The sequence below is a fragment of the Carcharodon carcharias genome, chromosome 18 (assembly GCF_017639515.1).
Source record: "Carcharodon carcharias isolate sCarCar2 chromosome 18, sCarCar2.pri, whole genome shotgun sequence".
Classification (NCBI taxonomy): Eukaryota; Metazoa; Chordata; class Chondrichthyes; order Lamniformes; family Lamnidae; genus Carcharodon; species Carcharodon carcharias.
The window spans coordinates 76,489,700-76,513,966 of record NC_054484.1 but is presented as its reverse complement, the minus strand read 5'-3'; the positions used below and the strand labels follow the sequence as shown (position 1 = coordinate 76,513,966).

Below are 24,267 nucleotides of genomic sequence, written 5' to 3'. Positions count from 1 at the left end.
CAAATCCAAAACTCATATTTATCTGCGTGGTTTTGTTTACAACAGTCAATGTAGTTGCATTGCATTGACGAGATTAATTGTATTTCCAGTGACACACAGAATCTCACATTTTTCCCTCTACTGAAACTATAGGGTAAATTTTCATATTCACTCTATTCACATTGGCAATCAACTGATGGAGCGGAACATTGCCAAATCGACAACCTGCCTGAATTTTAACCCATTGATGGATTCTATAACAGAGTGATGGGGTTGGGGGTGGAAGGGCACTCCATTCCACGGATTACTGCTCACATGCTGAAGATGAAAATTTATACTCTGCTGTCTGCTTATCCACCTGAGCACTGAGAAAGTTTGCAAAGGTTGCTTTGCTATCTGCTGTGTGGAACATGTTGCTCCATGTGCAATAAGTAGCTACATTCATTGCAAACTCTGCTCAATAGCATTTTAAACATGTAAACTCAAATTTTAAACAGGAACAGATTCAAATTACTAATGAATTTTTTGAAAGCGCAATAACTAGCTGACATTACACTTAACAACCCATCCTATTCATCAGTAGTTACATGCTGATTCCATTCAACAAAAGTATTTCACTAATATTTGCAATTGGAATAGCATAAGACAGCCTCACATACAGCGATCAGCCAGATACAATGGTCAAATTAATCCTTATAAGCATGGCTCATTGTACTTGAACCTGTATTGGTACCTTGCTACCACTTCCTGCTGACTCTCCAAACCAATTGATATATATTTGGAAGTTTTCATTTTGAAAACGGAATTTTAAAAAAATCAAGAGAAATGTTATTTATTTATTTTTGTCTCAACACCCACCTTTACCTACAGATCTGATGACAAATAATAGATAACTCAGGTTGTTAGACATCAGGTTGATGCCTGACCCTCTTCAGTTACTGTTCAACTTTAGTACTTATACTGTTAAGGGGAAAAAATAAGATGTTATCTCTAGGCTGTATTGTAAGTTGTACTAAAATGTTAGAACAACTCATATTCACTTATGAGGTATTAAACTTTCATCAGAAATAGCTAAACCACAAAATATTGTTTTATTGAACTGTAACTGCGCTATAATAAATAGATAAAAGCTGCAGACTTATTTTAAATATAATTTTAAACAACATATTTAGTACCAAGACTAACATGAACATAAATTTTTGAGGTGTCCCTTTCCAATGCCTGTCATGTTTAATGTGAATTGGACTAGCTTTAAATATTATTTAGCATGGATTTTAACACTTCCTCTTTGAAACTCAAATTTTCACAATATAAAAAACAGATGGAGGGACTGAAGTGAGATGTACAGCATTTCTCCAGTTGAAAAGATTCGAGCTAATCTCCCAGAATGAGATATGATGTGAGAACTGGGGGATTGAGGCATTAGTTGAAAATACCTTATAATAAAGTGGACTCAAAAGGTATAAATGTCATTTGAATGGCTTTTTCAATCTGTCCAGCAAGCACATCAGATTTCGCACCAAAAGGAATTTGGACATACTGTGGAATCACACTGGCTTGAAAGATCTGATTGGAACTTTAGCAAATACCTAAAGTCTACCAACCTGTTCATCTGACATCCTATTCTTCCTTCACACACACCCACCCAAATGTATGTAACCTTTAAAATTAAGAGTGTTGATAAAATAAATAAGGACAAAATGTTTCCACTGGCAGAAGGCTGGCATAAAGAGCATAGATTTGAGATAATTCGCAAAAGAACCAGAGGGGAAATGATGCAAGCTGTTATTAGTTATTAAATGGAATGCATTTCATAAAAGAGTGGTGGAAGCAGATTTTAAAAGTGAACTAGAAATATACTAGAAAAGGAACAATGAGCAGGGATAGAGAAAGAGTTGTGTAGTGGGATGAATTGGATAGCTCTTTCAAAGGCATGATGCCAACTTTATGATTCTGTGAAAACAGCTCCCCTCAGGTGGTAACTGAACTATACCTCAAATGGAAATGAACCAGGCAAAATGCTCTCAGGTTCAATGAATGGGGTGTACTGAATTAATTGATCACTTGGGTACTACAATTGTATCCAGAGACCCTGACCCAAAGGGGGCAAAATAGCCAGAATGACTCAGGTTGGAAAATGTGTGTGAAATCTCACTGAGAGCAGGTTCAGGTACAGCTCTTATGCCACTCACTATCAGACAATCTACTGGGAATTGCTATCTAGGGTCAGACAGACTGGCTATTTGGATGGGATGACTGGCTACTTGGATAGGAGTACTGGGGGGCTGTCATGGAATTGTACTCCAGCAAGATTCAGCATCTCCTGATGAGATGGGAGAAATACAGAAAATTAACAAGCAAAAAAAGTAAAAGAGCTGCAGATCTTTAGAATGATTCAAGTGTGAAATGTCTTTGGCTCATCAATGTCTGTTCACTGATACATTGTAATTCAGTTCTGTACATTTAAAAAAAACTACAGAGATATAAACTCTTCACAATTTAAATACATGTTTAAGGGGAGCAGTATGGTGAGAATTTATGACCTGTTCCCAAATTAGGGATTTAAAAAAAATGTTTTTTTAGGGTTACGAGGAAAATATTCAGTCTTGGATTTCTATAGTGTTGACACTATTTCTTTTATATACTATATTCTAAATTGCTGCTTTTTGACCAGATTCAATAGTTCAAACCAAGATTTTCTCATGTTTTCTAGCTACATTACTTTTTCTCAATAAACAGTCTACAACTATCTGCATTTCCATGGAAAAACTCCTCTTTGCACAAACAGGGAGTGAAAATATACAAAACATACCAATTTTTCCAATACTTGGAAACTTGCAGCATCAGCAATTTGTGATCCATTATCAGTTTCCCTGCAGGTTACGGGGATGATATGAATACTGTACATCATTCATGTCATCACACCTTCATTGAAATATTAATTAAAAAGTATGCTTGCATGACTTGTATTGCCATAATATTGCTGAATATAGGATTTTACTGCAACGTGCAATAAAGCCCCAAGCACCAACTTTATAAAAACAAAAAAACTGCGGATGCTGGAAATCCAAAACAAAAACAGAATTACCTGGAAAAACTCAGCAGGTCTGGCAGCATCGGCGGAGAAGAAAAGAGTTGACGTTTCGAGTCCTCATGACCCTTCGACAGAACTTGTGTTCGAGTCCAAGAAAGAGTTGAAATATAAGCTGGTTTAAGGTGTGTGTGTGGGGGGCGGAGAGATAGAAAGACAGAGAGGTGGAGGGGGGGGTGTGGTTGTAGGGACAAACAAGCAGTGATAGAAACAGATCATCAAAAGATGTCAACGACAATAGTACAATAGAACATATAGGTGTTAAAGTTAAAGTTGGTGATATTATCTAAACGAATGTGCTAATTAAGAATGGATGGTAGGGCACTCAAGGTATAGCTCCAGTGGGGTTTTTTTTATATATATATATAATGGAAATAGGTGGGAAAAGGAAAATCTTTATAATTTATTGGAAGAAAAAAAAAGGGAAGGGGGAAACAGAAAGGGGGAGGGAATGGGGGAGGGAGCTCACGACCTAAAGTTGTTGAATTCAATATTCAGTCCGGAAGGCTGTAAAGTCCCTAGTCGGAAAATGAGGTGTTGTTCCTCCAGTTTGCGTTGGGCTTCACTGGAACAATGCAGCAAGCCAAGGACAGACATGTGGGCAAGAGAGCAGGGTGAAGTGTTAAAATGGCAAGCGACAGGGAGGTTTGGGTCATTCTTGCGGACAGACCGCAGGTGTTCTGTAAAGCGGTCGCCCAGTTTATGTTTGGTCTCTCCAATGTAGAGGAGACCACATTGGGAGCAACGAATGCAGTAGACTAAGTTGGGGGAAATGCAAGTGAAATGCTGCTTCACTTGAAAGGAGTGTTTGGGTCCTTGGACGGTGAGGAGAGAGGAAGTGAAGGGGCAGGTGTTGCATCTTTTGCGTGGGCATGGGGTGGTGCCATAGGAGGGGGTTGAGGAGTAGGGGGTGATGGAGGAGTGGACCAGGGTGTCCCGGAGAATGTCCGCAAGAATGACCCAAACCTCCCTGTCGCTTGCCATTTTAACACTTCACCCTGCTCTCTTGCCCACATGTCTGTCCTTGGCTTGCTGCATTGTTCCAGTGAAGCCCAACGCAAACTGGAGGAACAACACCTCATTTTCCGACTAGGGACTTTACAGCCTTCCGGACTGAATATTGAATTCAACAATGTTAGGTCGTGAGCTCCCTCCCCCATCCCCACCCCCTTTCTGTTTCCCCCTTCCCTTTTTTTTTCTTCCAATAAATTATAAAGATTTTCCTTTTCCCACCTATTTCCATTATATATATATAAAAAAACCCCACTACAGCTATACCTTGAGTGCCCTACCATCCATTCTTAATTAGCACATTCGTTTAGATAATATCACCAACTTTAACTTTAACACCTATGTGTTCTATTGTACTACTGTCGTTGACATCTATTGATGATCTGCTTCTATCACTGCTTGTTTGTCCCTACAACCACACCCCGCCCCCTCCACCTCTCTGTCTCTCTATCTCTCTGCTCCCCACACACACACCTTAAACCAGCTTATATTTCAACTCTTTCTTGGGCTCGAACTCAAGTTCTGTCGAAGGGTCATGAGGACTCGAAACGTCAACTCTTTTCTTCTCCGCCGATGCTGCCAGACCTGCTGAGTTTTTCCAGGTAATTCTGTTTTTGTTACCAACTTTATAAAATTGGCCCTTTTACATTTCTGCTCAATTATCCAATTCAGCCTGCAAAGTAGAATGTGTATTCGCTGAAGCTTCAAATAACACCCAATTACAGTTTGCTTTTTGAAGTTGCAGTATCATCTTTCAACTTGTGAAGGCCAGCTCAGAACCAGTTATGCCTTTCTTGGCTTACTTAGCCAAGGCTTAAGTGCGATATACCCATATTGCTATTTTACATGGCTTTTGTGGTGTCAACTGCTGCAGTTCATAAATGTCACTGATGCCTTTTCACACTGCTTGGAAACTCTACAGGTCATACTGGTAAAATCAGAATTTGTTAGCCTGATCCATTTACAGAACTAGTATTATCCAAATCTGAACCTGCAACAGGTATATTCCAGAATTAAAACAGTGTACAAAAGTGCTCAATGGAATTTTTCACACAATAATCTCAGCCAGTATCAAGTTTTGTACTGTACTTTTTCTTGATACTGCCAAATGTTTCAGTGAGTTTGATATACACAAGCCTTCACAAGAGCTAAATTATTGCCTTCCATATCCTGACCTATTCTTGTTACCTGATATAACATTGTTCCCAAATAAATTAATTCATTTCAGGACCAAGCTTTGCATTGGTTTTAATTAACAGATATCACTACATTGCTTGTTTCCAGAATTGTCATGGGTCTCAGCCTTTTTCTTTGTCTAGTGTACTCCACAAAAATATAATTCACTGCTCCTACTACAGAAGAAGCTAGGAACATCCTTTAACCTGTATTGACACTCAAACTCAGATGTTTAACATTTTGGGTTATTAATTTATCATTTAAGTTCTATGCCCTTGTAGTGATTGCTATATTCTATTGCATTTTATAATCAGAAAAAAACTGCTTAAACTTTATTCCTAGAATTTATTTTACAATGCAGTGGGCACATGGAAAGGGCACAGTGATCTCCCAATTCTCCCACCCACATTTGAAAATCTTTGCTGAATTAAAGTATATTGGTTTACTAACTCCATCGGAAATGTATTTTTACTTCATACCTTAACCTTTCCTTTACCCCTTTTTAAATGATTAACAGTTATTGAATTCTGAGACTGGAGTTTTGTAAACAAGTGCCTCACTCTCCAACATCAAGCTCAAATAAGTCATTCTTTCAAAACCAGTCTGGCTGGTCCAGGATCAAAAACATCAAATTCAGAGGCAGTATCTGTTTGGGCAAGTTTATGAGCAAAGGAAATCAAAACCTTATGATAAATTTTGATCTTATTATGGAGATAAAGATGTGAAATGTAGAGACTATGTAACAACGACATGACTTTGAGAGGTTGGGGAAGGAAGAACATAATCAAGCTGTGAGCACCTGATAGTTCTGAAGGTTTAGGGTTTAAATGAATTGCTTCTTTGGTAATGAAAAAGCACATGGGATGTGAAGGGCTGTGCAGAAGAGTCCAAGAGGCACAAAATGATGAAATAGCCTTGGCATCGACTCCACAGCTCATTTATATTCCCCACTCATGGATGTTCACAACTATGAATGCATTAGTCAAAAGTTGGTTCTCACTTTCTGCCCTGGCTAATGAGTACTTTGTGTGCCACTGGTCACCTACTCACATGAAGGATCCTTAGGCTAGATACTTGGTCAGATGATGAATCCTGTGATTGTATTCAGGGCGAGATACTGTGCCACATCATAAAAGTCCAACATGCAAACAGGGTATAACTGCACATTTCAGAGGAACCCTGGACCAGAATGTTAAGCTACTGTTATTGTAATTAATCTGTGCTTTTACTGCAAGAAGATAGCAAATGTAACAAAGCACCCAGCATCACAAGTACCAAATACAGCCTGAAGACATCATCAGTCATCTGACAAGTAACATTATTGAAGGAAGATAAAGGTATTGTCAGATTCTTACCTGAACTTGCAGCTGCTGTATACTTATAGCCGAACTGTAACAATAGTTTATAAATTGGAACGACTAGATTAAGGATGCAGCAGCTTACAATGGACCTATATGTATGAGCCTTGTGTTCCTGATGCATGGTTCATTATACATGCATTGTATGTGATAATAGAGGAGCATATTCTAGATAAGAGTAGAGCACATAAATCCTACTGCACATCCTAAGCAGAATAGAATCAACTATTTTCTAGATAAAGTTTATTTACTTATTCATTCATTCAAGGGATGTGGGCTTCACTGGCTAGGCCAACATTTATTACCCAGGATTATAATGAATAAATAGAAAAACCTTTTCTAGAAAATAGTTGATTCTATTCTGCTCAGGTTGTGCAGTGGAATTGATGTGCAGTGGGAACAGATCAAATTAACCAAGTAATAACCTATCAATTCAAAATTTGTATTGCATGAAACCATACCAATTCAACATGAAAACTGATAAACCAGCTAGGTAGGGATATCCAATCAGGTTGGTTAACCATTCAGTGCTGGGATAAAAAGTTTCCAATTGTAGAATCTTCCTACACATGGGCCAGCATCTTCTGGTCAGTGAGCGGGTGTGGGCCCTGCTCGCTGACGCATAAAATGATGTGGGGTGACACCCAGCGTGCCTCCCGACGTCACCCCGCGTCATTTAGATTGTCAGTTCGGCAGGCACACATCCAAGTCACATGTGCGCCCGCCGACCTGTCAATGGCCTATTAAGACCATTAAAAAAACCAATTGAGCTCATTAATGGCCTTGCCCGTCCAACCTTAAGGTTAGTGGGCAGGCTGGGAGCCCAAGCGGGCTTGTGAAAAAACATGAAACCTCATCAACCGGCAGGATGAGATTTCATGAGTGATTTAAAAAAGTGCAGAATATTTTACAATAAAAGTTATGGACAAGTCTCAACTCATGTGATAGTATCACATGAGGGGACGTGGCAGGGAAAATTTTTTCTGATACTTGTTCAAACTTTTAATTCAGAGCCGATCTCCCTGAGGCAGCACTTCGCCTCAGGGAGATCTGTGCGCTCTTTGTGCGAAAGAACACACTACTGGCTATGGGAATCCCCCCTCTGCCTGCACAGGGAGCGCTCATAGCGCTTCCTAGCGCATGTCATGCTGGGCAGGCCTTAATTGGCCCCCCCATGTAAAATGGCGGCGTGCCCCCCACTGGGGGGCGCCAATTGGAAGCCCACCCACTCCTGCACTTACCCCCCCTGACGGGGGGGAATGTTGCCCATGTATCAAACTCCATCCCCATGATAGTGATGCTGTCTTGAAACAACCGCTTGGACCTCTGGCATTCCCCTCCCCAATCCCACTTTTCTTTCCTCACATGAATACTGTATTTTTTTTCTCATACTGTAGAATTTATGATTTTTGAGAGTTTAATCCAATGAAATAGCCATTTTTGCTTCAGTGCAAAACATTTTTAGGTTGGATAATTCATTCCCAACCAAATCATTAATCCACGGTGTACAGCAACATGTTAGATAATTTAACATTTAAAGAGTGGTTTAGTAAATATAAATGGATTCGTTTTAAAACAGAATATGAATTAATGTTTGAAAATTCTCTGAAGGTATTCAAGCTGAGACAAGTGTTACATGATTTAGACTAACTGGGCTTGTAACAATGCCCAAGATTCTGTCAGCACACTGAAATTGTTTGGGCACTAGATCTGTTCAGGCCTGTAACCATTTCTTTTGACCAAATGACAGTCTTTCAAAGAACACTTTCAACCAAAACAGGCAATTATAATGATTCTTGTTCAAACACAGAATTAAAAAAGTTATTTCAAAAAGTGCAAAAGCAATGTATAAAACAAAAACTATCCACTCTATAGAATTGCAGCTTAATCAGGTTTCTGTATCAAAAAAATTCATAAATGAGAAACATTGGCTGTACTTGCTAATAATCTGCTTGATCCTCGTCTATATTTGCAACAAAGGGATGGAATTTCATTGTCCCGTATCCTGCATTTGGGTAACATTGTCTTCATGTAATCCTGCCATAATGCAGCCGTAACACTGATGATGATCATTGCCTGCACAGGGTGTCCTTCCTGGCTTGTCTATTGCACAAGTAATAGTCATTTGACACTTGTCAAACACTGAGTTTGCCTGACGCAATGTCTATGAGTCTTCAGTGCTACAGCTTCTTCTCAGCTTCCGTGAGCTTTCCACTCCCCTTTTATTGTTTCTGTTGTTCAAATATTCTATGCAGTGATTGAACAGAAGGTCTGGGTGTATGTCCATCCCTCAAGTCAAAATTTCTCTGATTTTGTGTTGACCCTTCTTAGACTTATTACCTAAGCACTGGGGCAGTTAAGTGTCATGAGGCTCTAAAAAAAACGCCCTCAATTTTACATCATTACAGCTCAATATTTCTATCCATGGAACTGCATTTGCTACAGTTCTGTATTCCTCGGGAGTGACAATAGTCTTAACATCCAAGGGATCATCTGGCATTTTAATGAGATCATACCTATTACACATGATGGACGAATGTGACAGCAGAACTCTCATGCAGTAAAAACAGTTGGCAGAAGACTATACATCTACATTAGTGTAAAATTAAACATTCCAACTATATCAACTAATTGGGTAGGGAGTAATGGGGAAGAGGCCAATTGAGGCAAACATCTTGGAATAAATGGATCCTCTTTCCCCCATATCTCACTGCCATGACCCTCAGAATGTACATTCTTAATGTAAGAGGTGGAGGATATTGCTTCCAAACTTGGCTATTTTGGGGGTAAATATTCATCCTTAATTCATTACAACTTTGACCCCGTCAGTCGAATATCTCTTATATTTTCTCCGAAATCCCTTTCCTTCTTCCCCTCTTAACCAAGGCTCCCTGGTCCTATTCTGAAATCTGGTGGCTCAAGGCTTGTTGGAGAATAAGTCACTGCAGGTTCTTTAATCCAAAGCAATGGAACACCATTTTTGCCATCAGATTTCTTCTGCGAATTTAGAGTTTTATAGCGTGTTAGTAAAATTGCAATAAGCAGGACTCCAAAAATTGGAAAAGGGTAGAAAAATATAAAGTAGAATAGGGCATCATTTGAACAAATCGCATCCTGAAGAGAAGAACCTGGAGGAAAGAAATAATGAAAGATCAGAAACTCATTTTCTTTTTTGTCATACCAGAAAATTCTCTTTACAGACACTGATCGGATGTCCTGTTTATTTTCAGCATTTTCTGTTTTATTTTAGATTTCCAGGATTTGAGGTTTTTTTTGTCTACACATAAGAAGCCTTTTCACCAGAATTTGTAGATTGATCATGTTCACAAGCTTAATCTGAGTACATTCTGCAGCTATATGCATAACCTGAGGCACAGTTGATTACTATTCAAGGCATTTCCCACCCAGGCTATGAGTCACCTATCAGGCATGCTGACAAATTACTTTTGAAATCTTCTCTTCCTGGGTGGCTGAGGGAGTGTAAACTGATTGACACCAGTGTGTTACAGTAAAAAGGCCTGAGAGGGAGTTAAAAAGAGGGTGTTATTGATTCTTTTAATACTCATGTCATACCTCCACAAGAACACAGGTTTAGTTGGTTGAGTATCAACAGGACTGTGAAACTGAATTAAACCTTTAAATCACACTTTTATGAAGTGCTTTGCAATGTTCTTCTAAGTTAAAGGCACTATATAAATGCAAACTATAAATGTAAATTGTGTGCTGCTGCCGCACATTGGTCACGCTCTATAATTCAACAACACCTTGCATTTATTGTGCCTTTAACATAGAAAAATGACACTGAGCTAAAGAAAGAAATGTTAGAATGGCTACCCAAAACCTTAGTAAAAGAGGTGGGCTTTAAGGAGTGTCATAAAGAAGGTATGGGGTGGAAAGGAGGGGTTCAGGGAGGAACTGAGACTGTAAAGTGAGAGAGGCTTATAGAGATGGGAAGGGACATGGCCATGAAGACATTTAAACAAAATGAGAATTTTAAATTTGAAGCATAGGAGGACTGGAAGTCAATGATGGGGAGTGAAGATAGGGTGGTGGGAGAGTAGGATGTGGTGCGGGATAGAATGTGGGCAGCAGAGTTTTGCATGAGCTGAAGGTTACTGAGGATGAAAAATTAGAAGATGGCTAGAGAGCATTGGAATAGTCAAGTATGAAGGTTACAAAGGCATGGATGAGAATTTCGACAGCAGATGAGCTGGAAGTAGAAGTGGTGGTTAAGGAAATGGAATAAGCTCATTGTTGTGATGGATATACATTATATAAGTCCTTAATGTGTAATCCAATGTTACTGAGTGGATAATTTTCTCATTACAGAATCCAAAGAAATTTACCCTATCCTTCTTGTTGTGATCAAGAGGGAATGGAGATGCTGATGGCCAGGAGGGCTGGGGGGGGGGGGGGCTGAAAACTTTCCTGAGAAGCCTGGGCTGAGCAATCCTGTTCCTCCTGGTCCACCAGGATTATGAAAAAACCACTTACTTTAGGAAGCTGGTAGCTTTAGCCTCAGGTCAGCTGTGAGGAATCTCAGAGGTCATGTTTCCCCCTCACATATTATTAAATTTGAGTCACGAGACCGCTGACATCAGCAGGCTGTGCCTTTGGTATGTTAATTAGGACCCTTGGCCTTTTGCAGGAGGCTTGTCCATGAACTAATTTCTGGATCTTTGTGGGGCCAGGTTGCCTAATTGTGAAATTTTAAGCTCCACAACCCTTCCCTGCCAGTCAATGGACAGGGTTTTAAATTGAGGAGTGTATCACTGAGACTAATCAGACCCCAAAATAACACCTCTACTCATAGTTCTTATCAAAAATGTCCAATCATATTCTATCAAAAAAGAATTTCTGTGGTGTAAAACTGCCAAGTCAGTCCCTCTGCCATCCAAAAACCTTTAAAATCAACTTTATTACAAAATTAACACATTAAAAAAAATTGATCAAGAAAATCACAAACATATCCACTGCACTTTCTATTCACCCAGCTGTTTCCCCAATACTTCAAACTTGGTAGGCCAACTCCATGCATGTGCCCTTGAGTCAATCCCACTCTAATTTCATCTATGTCCACTCTACATTCTACCATCTCCTGCCATTCCTTGCTCCCTCCCTCTTGTAGCTTCTCACTGTTCAAAAATTAATAAATAGAGAGAAAAAAAAACAAGAAATAGAGGAAAAGTAACAAAGACACAGGAATATATTAACAGAGTTCAACAGAGAGAATAGAGGGTGCAGTGATATTTTAACAGAGATAAATGGAGATAGTAAGGGAAACAGGAAGAGATTAATAGAAATGGGGAGAATAAGGCACAATATTAACTCACATTTTGCAGTAGTTTTCCCGTAGAATATCCTGCACTGTTTTACTTTAAACAGACACTAAGCAGTGGTGCTGGGGCGGGGGCAAGGTGGAATTAGGCGACTAAAGACATTGTCCAGGGGGATGTTGGAGAGTCAGGGCAGAAATGAAAAGTTGCCAATAAGAAAAACAAGGTCCTGATAGCAGTCAAAGTAGCCAGGCAGTGGAAACAGAGAGATGGTTGTGAGTTACATAACAACCTTGGTGATGTAAGTATGATACATGGGTATGTGGGCAAGTTTATCATGGGTACCAAACAGACTCCAAGGTTTGTTATTGATCAAATGGATTCAGAATAGTTGCTGGTTGAGATGGTTCAGATAGAGAAGGCAAACAACTCAGAATCTAGTGGTGGTTGTAGATTTCAAGCTTCAAGGTGGTTGATTTGAGTCTGAGGCTTAATGGTAGTCAAGAAATGTCTGGGTTGTGGAGATGGTTAGAGAGATCTGTGGCCTAGAGATTAGCTATTTGACTTGAGGTCGGAGTCCTGGGTCTTCCTGCGGTATGTGGGCAGAGGCCTGGCTAGATGAAGGTCTGAACCCAAGGTCTGGCTGGCCAATGGTTTGGGTTAGGTTCTGGCTGGACAGCAGAGGAGAAACAATCCAAATTTGGTATTCATGGAGAAGCAAAATCATCGTACAAGGGTTGAAAGCAGTGATGGAAGAAAGCAAATGAGTGAGAGAGAGACACACACAAAGAAAATCAGTGAGGCTGACAAAGACAGAGAAAGAGAGAAACAAGTGAGAGTAACACAAACATGGAAAGACCTTAGGACAGCTTTTCAACGGATTCTCCAAGCTACTCCGGGTTGTTTGCATATAGTAGCCCTCCAACATGGACACAAGTCACAAAGTCTTCTTTCATTCCAAACATTCAGGAAAAATAAAATATTCTCTAAGTAGAAACCATTCTGACTTCAACCTTACAGCAACCACCAACCACCCAGCCCCACCACCAATCCTCTTCTTAGCTATACACTGTTTCCTTATCCAACTTGATTCAAAGAGAAACACAATGGCAGCATTGCCTCATTAAAGGTATATGAATCCTGCACTGCATACTTCAAGCTACTTGAATGCTGTGGTAGATCAATATTGTACTTAAAATCATTGCTGGGAATACGCAATATATTTTGTGTTGAAATGTTTAGATAACTTACGGTACAACTGCTATGCACCTTTTCTTTCTGGTAATGTTTGAGTTTGTTACAATATAACTTGTGCATGCATAATCTTTATGATACTTTGTGGATTTTTAACATTAAACCCCTGTGGATTTTCAGTGTTTAAAGGGATATGGGAGCAAGGGGACCTATCTAATATCAGTCACCACTGTAGATGCGATATAAATTTAATATACTTTAAAATTACTTTTTAACATAAGGCATTTGTTTGGATGTATTATACCTCAGATGCGTGTAACACAGTGAACAGAGTAGTGAAAGCAAATCTGGTGTATGACTTCAGACACTTCAACTCTGGCTCACGGTTACACTCTTGCTTCTGAGCCAGAAGGTTATGGGTTTAAGTGCCACTCCAAAGGCTTGAGCATGTAATGTGAGCTAACACCTCACTGCAGCTCTAAGGAAGTGATGTAATGCTTGCAGCTCATTTCCAGCCAGCACCACAATATCAGCTAATGCACTTCTCACACATGGATCAGACAGGTACTCAATGGCCTTTTAAGTGTCTGCAACCCTTTCATTGTTCCCATCAACCTATAAGAAAAGTCAAAATCTGTCCACCTTCATAAAGCGTTCCCAATGCATCATGCACCAGTCAGTAGGAGTGCACTGAAATTATTTAATTTAACTGATGACATATGATTCAGGAAAGATCAGCATTTTGTTGATGAGTAAGTTACCTTTATCTTGTACAGTGACCATGACCAGCCCAGACTCATCCTCCCCTAGTTTGTACCAGATATTGTTGGCATTTTGAATCCATTCCTCCACATGACAGTAGTAATTGCCCGTGTCACTGCTGGCCGAGTCCTGCACCGTCAAGCTATACAATCCATTGGAAGGTCTCTCTAACTGCAGTCTGTCCTTCATTCCCTCAGCTCCATCCAATGAGACATCGAACCCAAACACTGAATTGTGATCAACTTTTAAAATTGTCTCCTTTTGGTCAGCACCTTCCTTGACTTTCCACACGAACCAGGATACAGCAAACTGGGAATTATCTTGTGTTCGGTGGGTTACATTGCAGCAGAGCTGAAACAAGTCCTTCTCTGGTATGCTAATGTTCAATTCTGTTTTATCCACTCGCATTTTAAATTCTGTTTGTGAAATTGAAAACAAGGAGATAACAGGTTTTAATGTTTAATCTGTGAAAATCAGAAAAAGTCAATGCACCCATTTTTCTCTCCGTTGATTAAACTCATCAATCTGATGCTCCCAACAGGGAGTCACACTGGAAGACAGTGCAGCTCAGAGGATCACAGCTGCAACGTTGCAGTCCTATTTCCAATCCATGCTTCTTCTGAGCCTCACTTCCTACTGGAAGTGCTGGATCAGTGAATTTACTCTTATATTCACACTATTTCCCTCAGCCAAGGGTGGAACAAGCCCAGATTCAGACACCTCTGCCCAGGTCAACCCACCAGGAGGAAAAATTGAATGATGCAGAAAGGGTTTTATCTTAAGCAGACTGTTACTGCAGCTCCTACATGTAATTATTGTACCTGACAAAGTCAGATGGGATTTTTAATTTATATAGCAGATGTGACCTCGAGGTGAGAGTCAGCTGTGATAGCATCTCACATTCAAACTGTTTGCCGACTCCTTGCCGTCCAGGACCACAGGCTAAAATAAATAAGTTGTTGAAGGGCTACATGGGTGAGCCCCTTTAGCAAAGATAAGAGGAGGGAATAAAAAATTAGAGGCAGAAAAAAGATGCAGACCGATTCAAAGCAAGGAAATACTTGCATTCCAAACACTATTACACCTGAGTAACAATCATATTTTTCTACAATAGCCCTAGTATAAAGTAAATGCTGCATTAGTTTTCTTTTTTCAGTTGTGCCACACATCGTGTTGGTTCCATGGTATATTCCCACCTCCAAGCACCTTACCCTGAGGCCAGCCCCTAGCAGCTGAAGCTTCCTGGCATGGCAGTGGCTAGTAGCCAATTAAAATGTACTCATAAGGGAAATTAAGCTCTATTTTTCAACAGAGTATAAATTTTGTAGGTGGAGCACACTCCCACCGCCTGTGATGGCTGGATGCATGTTACTTTCCAACCACTCCATAGACACGAATGGAAGATGCAGTGCCCCTCCCTGTTGCTCCACCAGACTGGCCCTCAGCAGCTCTCACACTCATCTCATAGTGGGGGCTGCCAGCCAGCACTGTAAAAGGCATAACAAAAACAGAATTACCTGGAAAAACTCAGCAGGTCTGGCAGCATCGGCGGAGAAGAAAAGAGTTGACGTTTCGAGTCCTCATGACCCTTCGACAGAACTTGAGTTCGAGTCCAAGAAAGAGTTGAAATATAAGCTGGTTTAAGGTGCGTGTGTGGGGGGCGGAGAGATAGAGAGATAGAGAGGTGGAGGGGGGGGTGTGGTTGTAGGGACAAACAAGCAGTGGTAGAAGCAGGTCATCAAAAGAAGTCAACGACAATAGTACAATAGAACACATAGGTGTTAAAGTTAAAAGTTGGTGATATTATCTAAACGAATGTGCTAATTAAGAATGGATGGTAGGGCACTCAAGGTATAGCTCTAGTGGGGTTTTTTTTTTAAATAATGGAAATAGGTGGGAAAAGGAAAATCTTTATAATTTATTGGAAAAAAAAGGAAGGGGGAAACAGAAAGGGGGTGGGGATGGGGGAGGGAGCTCACGACCTAAAGTTGTTGAATTCAGTATTCAGTCCGGAAGGCTGTAAAGTGAAAAGTGACAGGGCCCTCAACCGTGTCCGGTCCATCTCCCGCGCATCCGCCCTCATGCCTTCTCCTCCCTCCCAGAAACATGATAGGATCCCCCTTGTCCTCACTTATCACCCCACCAGCCTCCGCATTCAAAGGATCATCCTCTGCCATTTCCGCCAACTCCAGCATGATGCCACCACCAAACACATCTTCCCTTCACCCCCCTTATCGGCATTCCGTAGGGATCGCTCCCTCCGGGACACCCTGGTCCACTCCTCCATCACCCCCTACTCCTCAACCCCCTCCTATGGCACCACCCCATGCCCACGCAAAAGATGCAACACCTGCCCCTTCACTTCCTCTCTCCTCACCGTCCAAGGACCCAAACACTCCTTTCAAGTGAAGCAGCATTTCACTTGCATTTCCCCCAACTTAGTCTACTGCATTCGTTGCTCCCAATGTGGTCTCCTCTACATTGGAGAGACCAAACGTAAACTGGGCGACCGCTTTGCAGAACACCTGCGGTCTGTCCGCAAGAATGACCCAAACCTCCCTGTCGCTTGCCATTTTAACACTCCACCCTGCTCTCTTGCCCACATGTCTGTCCTTGGCTTGCTGCATTGTTCCAGTGAAGCCCAACGCAAACTGGAGGAACAACACCTCATCTTCCGACTAGGCACTTTACAGCCTTCCGGACTGAATAATGAATTCAACAACTTTAGGTCGTGAGCTCCCTCCCCCATCCCCACCCCCTTTCTGTTTCCCCCTTCCTTTTTTTTCCAATAAATTATAAAGATTTTCCTTTTCCCACCTATTTCCATTATTTAAAAAAAAACCCCACTAGAGCTATACCTTGAGTGCCCTACCATCCATTCTTAATTAGCACATTCGTTTAGATAATATCACCAACTTTAACTTTAACACCTATGTGTTCTATTGTACTATTGTCGTTGACATCTTTTGATGATCTGCTTCTATCACTGCTTGTTTGTCCCTACAACCACACCCCCCCTCCACCTCTCTCTCTCTCTATCTCTCCGCCCCCCACACACACACCTTAAACCAGCTTATATTTCAACTCTTTCTTGGACTCGAACTCAAGTTCTTTCGAAGGGTCATGAGGACTCGAAACGTCAACTCTTTTCTTCTCCGCCGATGCTGCCAGACCTGCTGAGTTTTTCCAGGTAATTCTGTTTTTGTTTTGGATTTCCAGCATCCGCAGTTTTTTAGTTTTTATCTCTGTAAAAGGCATGATGTCCTGCACTCCAGCCTTGGGAAATGCTCACCACCACTAGTTGGACAACAAAAGTGGAGGCTGTTAATTAACTGCCTCCTGTAAAATGAGGCCATCGGATCTGCATCTCAAACGGACGGCTTCAGGACCCAGGAACAATCTCAATATTGCCTACTGTCTAGAGACATATATTATAGATTACAGCAAATTTCAGTTACACTACATCAAAACTGCATCTTCAGAGCCACAGCTGGAGGCTTACATTTAATTCCAATACAATGTGGATTGTCATATGGAGTTCACTGCGGAAAATCCCATTCCATAATGGCCTATTTCATGGCTTCATTGCAGCGATAATGGGCCTTTTATAGCAGATCTCAGGAATTTAAATTTTGCTGGATTATTCCTTATGGTGCAGCAATACTAATTCTTGCAGTTTCTTCAAGGACAATCTCCTCAGCATACTCGAATAAACTCTTATCTACACATATGTGTCGCACCATCGCATCTGATCATGTCTCACACCTTTTCTGCCTGTAGCCATCAAAGCTGGAAGCTGGATACCAGCTTAATCAGGAGTAGGTGAGGAAGAGATGAATGTCCAGGTGGTATTTCAATACAAAGGAATTTTTTGCCAAGTAAGTCACGCTGTGATTAAGTCAATATTAACACCAGCAGTGCTAATGAGATTTAAAGAGATTGCCTCAGGCAGGCTATAACTATATCATTAGATTTGCTTGGCTTTTTTTCATTTAAAAAAATTAATAACATCTGCGTCTTACAAAATGATTACGTGTAGCCAATGTCACAATTAGTATTTGAGAAATTTGAGTATAGCTGCCTGATTATACTACTAGCCAGAAGAACATAAGAATTAGGAGTTGGCCATTTGGCCCCTCGAGCCTTCTCTGCAATTCAATAAGATCATGGCTAATCTGATCGTGGCCTCAACTCCACTCTCCTGTCTGCCCTCCTTAACTTCAATACCCTTGTAGATTAAACATCTGTCTAACACAGCCTTGAATATAAATGACCCAGCCTCCACTGCTATCTGGGGTAGAGAATTCCAAAGATTAACAACCCTCTGAGAGAAGAAATTCCTCTTCATATCCATCTTAAATGGGAGATCCCTTATTTTTAAACTGTGCTTCCTAGTTCTAGACTCCCCCCATGAGAGGAAATATCCTCTCATCATCTACCCTGTCAACCCCTCCTCAAAATCTTACATTTCAAGAAGTTCACCTCTCATTCCTGGCCCTTTAAGAACAACCCTACGACCACCACTTTCTTCCCCCATCCGACTGCGTATAAACATGTGTGCATATGAGGAATACACACCCCTGCTTTTAGGCTGTGAAGGTGTAATATATTACTCGTCAGGACAACGCTGCAAACAGGATTAACGTTGTTCAGTTACTGCCCAGGAAGAGTTTACAGAACAAAGTGTTAAACTTTACAAAGCCTATTGCATATGAATTTTAAAAGAAACTTTTGTTTAACATGGAATACCAAGTAAGATGGAATCCTGTAAAAATAATAGGCATAATAGGGGTGAATTTTGTCACAAGCCCACAGCCTGGGTAAAGTAGACAACACTGAGTCACTGGACAGTCTGGTGCCCTTGTTAAATTCAATGTTGTCATTAATAATGATGCATCATCCAACTGACAGGATTGTGCTAACCCATGACAGTGACATTGAACTCCTTTGAAACATAGAAGAGCAACTAATAGTGGCACTCAAATTTTTCAGGAAACCAGAGCACATTTAAATCTCGCTAGCCCCGCATCACCTGTGTTAAGTGTGAGGAATTTTGGGGGTGGGGGTAACTCATACAGCAAGCAAGATACTTATACAATGTGCACTGTGGTACTGTGATGCGCACTGTGTTTTGGCTCTAACATCTGTATTGGAGGCAAGACAGCATAGCTCATTTGGGAACTGCTGGTGCTGTTTAAGCAGGACATTTATAATGTTTGCGGTGTTATGCTATGGATTTGATGCCAAAATAGACAAAACCTCTGTTATATTTATGATGTAAACAACATTGCAATTTAAAACTGAGGTAATTCAGTACATATCAATCGGCTGGATGTTATTGTATTTCAGAAACCAGATTTCAGCTAATTTTCTGTATAATTTAATTCCTCAAACATCATACAGCCATGTCTTAAGATTTCCAATAAAGAGACCTCATGTAATGTGGTCTGATGCCAATCAGAGGAATAGCTTTTGTAAACCACTCTTCAAAAATACATTTCTCCCAAATTGAAATGAATAGCTATAGAATACCTGGTTGTTGTACAGTGACAGTAGTCAGTCCAGACTGATCCTCTCCCAGTTTATACCATACATCATTAGGGTCAAGTAGCCATTCTTCCACATAACAGAAGTAACTCCCAGTGTCTGATGTAGTTGCTTTCTGTAGTGTCAGACTGTAGAGTTCATTGGTAGTTTTTTCAAACTGTAGCCTATCCCTCAGGCTTGCACTGTTATTCTCAGAGCTGCCATACTCAAAAACAGAATTCCGATTCAGGCTGAGAATAGGATGTCTGTCTTGCTGTAGTGCTCTCTGGGCATACCAGAACACAGATAGTTGGGAATCCAAGTTGGTACGATTGCTGATCTTGCATTCCAGCAGAATCTGACTATCCTCTGGCACCATAATATTTCTTTCAGTTTTGACAGTTTGCAAATTGCTTTCTGTAGGTAGAAAAAGTTTTCACTTTATTAAAAGGAAATTTGAAAGCCAAAGAATTTAAATATTATAGAATACTAGTTTCATAATTCCCCAACAGATTTATCAGATATTCTATTCAAACACATTAACATGACTGTGTTAAAAAAATGTGATTTGTGTAAACACATAGAAAATAGTTTGACCTTTTGAGCATCAAAACAGCTCATAAAAACAGAAATTACTGGAAATCAAAGATTCACAGAATGGTTACAGCACAGAAGGAAGCCATTCAGCCACCACGTCCATGTCAGCTCGCTATAAGAATTACTCAACTAGTTCCACTTCCCTGCCTTTTCCCCATAGCCCTGCAATATTTTTCTCCTTAAATAATAAGAGTATCTAATTTCCTTTTAAAAAGCATGATTGAATCTGCTTCTATCACACTCTCAGGTATTGCATTCCAGATCCTAACCATTTACTGCATAAGTTTTTTCATGTTGCCTTTGGTTCTTTTGCAAATCATCTTAAATCGGTGCCCTCTGGTTCTCAATCCTTGCACCAACAAGAACAGTTTCTCCCTATTTACTCTATCTAGGCCCCTCATGATTTTGAGCACCTCTATCAAATCTCCTCTTAACCTTTTCTTCCATAAAGAGAGCAGCCCCAGCTTCTCTAATCAGTCCACATAACTGTTGTCCATTCTCCTAAATCTTTTCTGCACCCTTTCCATTGCCTTCACATTCTTGGCCAGAATTGGAGATAATATATTCTAGTAGAGGCCAAACTATTGTTTTATGCTCTGTCTTTATTCATAAAGTCCAGGATCCCATATGCCTTATTTACCATTTCTCAACCTGTCCTGCCAGCTTCAATGAGCTGTGCACCTATGGGGTGGAATTTAATCTTCTACCCTGAGGTGAGTTTGGATAATGGGTGCATTTAATCAGGCTAGGGGGTGCAGGTGGGGACCTCACTGCCTTCCCGTCTCTGCTCCAATTATGTCTGGAACAGGAAGGCTCACGGGCGGCTTCCTGGCCTGACGCCAATTCAGGCCCACACTTACTGGCCTCACCCTGCTGCTGCTGGCATTCAACCAGACGAGGGAGGCCAAGAGACAAATCCTGTTGAGTTTGCCTGCGGGGCTTCCAGGAGGGGAAAGGAGAATGTCCCTCATCGTCAGGCACTCACTGACAGATCGGGGGACCCCATATCAGGAAGTGGGGGGCAGGGGTCCACTGAGAGCTGCCCCCTGCTCTTTCTTCCAACCCTTAACTAGCCCCTATGCCAACCTCTAGCCAGTGACCACTGACCCCCATCCTGCCCTCACGATAGCTGTGGCCTGAGTCTCTCGTTCATCCTGGGCATTGGTGTGGGGGGGGGTGGTGGAAGGTGCATTGCCGGCAGCTACACTGCTCCTGGTGGTGTTGCCTACTATGGAGAGTTGTTGGCCTCTGATTGTCCAGCAGTACTCGTGGGATGGGATTTCTGTCCCCAAGGTCCTTGATTCTGAGGAAGGCTCACTGCTGGCCACTTAAGTACCTGAGAGGCACTTAATATGGTGGGCCTTCCCTGAAGGCAGTGACGCGGGATTTTTGCCAGCTTTCCAGTTGGCAGGTGAGATCCCTGTCACCTGGATTAAGTTCCACCAATACCCCTTGGTCCTGCTGCTCCTACAGCCTCTTTTGCCCCTTTAAAAAAAATAAAGGATTCAATTAATTGTTTTCCTCATTCTTCATATCAAAATGTATCACTTCTCTGCATTAAATTTCATCTGCCACATGATCGCTCATTTCACCAGCCTGTCTTTGTCTTCTTGAAGTCTATCACCAACCTCTTCATAGTTCACAATACCTCGAAGTTTTGTGTCATCAGCAAATTTTTGCAATTGTGTCCTGTGTACCCAAGTCATTAATCATCATCTTCTTCAGTTCTCTGCCCAAAGGCAGGTCCTTGGCAATAATTCGCTGAACCACAGCAAGGTGCCATGATTTGTTACTATAGGTAGGAAGGAGGCAGGCCCAAGTCTACCTCAGCCGAACAGGGATCGAACTCCATGCTGCTGGCATTAGGTCACGAACATAGATCATGAAAAGCAGTGATCCTAGTACCGACCCCAGGAGAACTCCACCATTTATCTTCCTCCAGTCTGAAAACAACCACTCACCGGTACTCTTTCCTGTCACTCAGCCAACTTTGTATCCATGCTGCCATTGTTCCTTTTATTCAATGGGCTTTAACTTTACTGACAAGCGTGGCACTTCATCAAATGCTTTTTGGAAGCCCATGAATACCCCTTCAACCACATTACCCTCATCAACCCTCTCTGATATTTCCTCAAAAAACTCAATCAAGTAAGCCAAACATCATTTTCTCTTAACAAATTGTGCTGACGTTTCTTAATTAATTAACATTTGTCCAAGTGACTATTAATTTTTTTTGGAGGATTATGGCCAGTGTCTCCGCATTTTCTACCCATACTTTTGTAAATGTCCTGGGGTTTATCTGATCCAGTCCTGATGATTTTTAAAATTCTTTCACAGGATGTGGGTATCACTGGCAAGGCCAGCATTTGTTGCCCATCATTAATTGCCCTTGAGCTGAACATTTCAGAGGGCAGTTAAAAGTCAACCACGTTGCTGTGTGACTGAAGTCACCTGTGGGCCAGACCAGGCAAGGATGACAGATTTCCTTCCCTAAAGGGGTGATCATGAACTAGGTGGATCTTTATGATAATCGATGATAGCTTCATGGTCATGATTAATGAATCTAGCTTTATATTCCAGGTTTTTTATTAATTGTATTTAAATTCCATCAGCTGCCATGGTGGGGTTTGAACCCATGTCCCCAGAACGTTACCAGAGCAATGAAATTACCATTACACCATCATCGTAACACCTCCCCTTTGTCAATTTTTAGCCCATCCGGTGTCTCAACTTCTTCCTCTTTCACTTCTTCCTTGATAAAGATGGATGCAAAGTAGTCATTTAGTACCTTAGTCATGCCCTCTGCCTCTACATATAAATCTCTTTATTAGTCCCTGATTGACCCTACCCCTCTTTTTATCAACCTTTTACTTCCTAAAATGAATGCACTACTGACCACTCGAAGAGGAAAATGATTTCCAACAGCATTCATCAGCCTGTGACCAATGTTTGTCAAAAAAATCAACAATATGAACAAGAAAGTAGATGGCCCCAAATGAAATAACTCGAGAAGTAATGAGATTTATGATGATGACAAAGTGACATATAGGGCTTATTACTAAGATTATTGTCTGGAAAAGTTGCAGGTAATAGATCAAGAAACAAACAAAGAACACGGAAGGGTGATGAGCAGAAGTGACATTAGATGCTGATACAATCTAACTGTACTGAGTGCACTGATCACTAGCCTCAACAGCAGTTAACACACAAATAAAAAGGGCATTTGTGTGTGGAGAGGTGAATTTCTCATTGTATTCTTCTGCAATCTAGATGAGTTTCACAAAAAAATTTTGCAAAAATAATTTAAACTATACTGTAGTTTCTCCACCACGAGAATACACACAACCCCTGAGTGTCTACATTCTTCAATGAGCCACTCAGATAATGACAGCACTTAGCTGCATAGGAAAGCAACCACAGAAATCAGCATGAGCTCCTCTCCTGGACATTGCTCATGAGGCCTCTGGTTCAGTAGTGCTAGAGGAGTGCAGCCTCAAATTTCTTAATTGGTTGCTAGGAAAGGAAATTTCTATGGGCCCACTAATATTGCAACAATGATGACCTTTTTAGAGTTCAAAATTTGTTCAAATGAAATGTGTTCTCTTAGTGTGCTGGAGCTTCTCTGTGATGTGGATGCAATTCCATGCACAATGTGAGTCAGTTCCATAGCACCAGCAGCAACAGTCAAATGACTGCATGCAAACTATCATTGCTGTTGTCAGTCCCTTCAAATGAGGATGATGTCTGCCAGCCTTCAAGATTTGTGTGTTCTCAGGTGACTCCAATCCTGGAGCCACAGGTCTTTGGGCAGAAAGGACAAGAGTTGCTCCAAGTAAAAAGAGTTTTCTTGAGCCAGGGATCTGCTCTCTTTCCTTCCACTTTCATTGTTTTTCTGCAGCAGAGTTTATGCAGCAGTTCCTGACTGTGTTGCAGCTTATTGGATGAGGCACCACAACACAGCACAATTAACGACAAATTCCTTCCATGCACCAATGTCAATTTGTTCCCTTTTCAATAAAGCCTTCAGAGTATCCTTAAAATGTTTTCTCTGTCTTCCTTGAAATTGGGTGGCATTTAAGTTTGAAAAGAGGATCTGCTTCAGATGCGGTGTCTGGGTGAGTGGAGCTGATTTCACATGATTGTGGTTGCAATGCTGGAGGAATTGGCTTTGGTGAGAATGCCAGAGCTTGTTCATCTGTATAAAAACAAAAAACTGCAGATGCTGGAAATCCAAAACAAAATTACCTGGAAAAACTCAGCAGGTCTGGCAGCATCGGCGGAGAAGAAAAGAAGAGTT

General features: G+C 41.1%; 2 protein-coding genes across 2 annotated transcripts in view; both read right to left on the bottom strand.

Moving 5' to 3' along the window:
• Positions 1–8,703, bottom strand: part of ttf2 (transcription termination factor, RNA polymerase II) — a 76,515-nt gene extending 67,812 nt beyond the window's left edge. The window contains exon 1 of the mRNA XM_041211826.1: positions 8,553–8,703. Coding sequence (XP_041067760.1) covers positions 8,553–8,688 — 136 coding nt within the window. The 5' untranslated portion in view covers positions 8,689–8,703. The remainder of the gene's footprint in view (positions 1–8,552) is intronic.
• Positions 8,704–9,103: 400 nt separating this feature from the next.
• Positions 9,104–24,267, bottom strand: part of LOC121290839 (immunoglobulin superfamily member 3-like) — a 191,575-nt gene continuing 176,411 nt past the window's right edge. The window contains exons 8-10 of the mRNA XM_041211828.1: positions 19,380–19,790; positions 13,847–14,263; positions 9,104–9,743 (exon numbers count right to left, since the gene is read on the bottom strand). Of these exons, the coding sequence (XP_041067762.1) occupies positions 9,493–9,743; positions 13,847–14,263; positions 19,380–19,790 (1,079 nt within the window). The 3' untranslated portion in view covers positions 9,104–9,492. The remainder of the gene's footprint in view (positions 9,744–13,846; positions 14,264–19,379; positions 19,791–24,267) is intronic.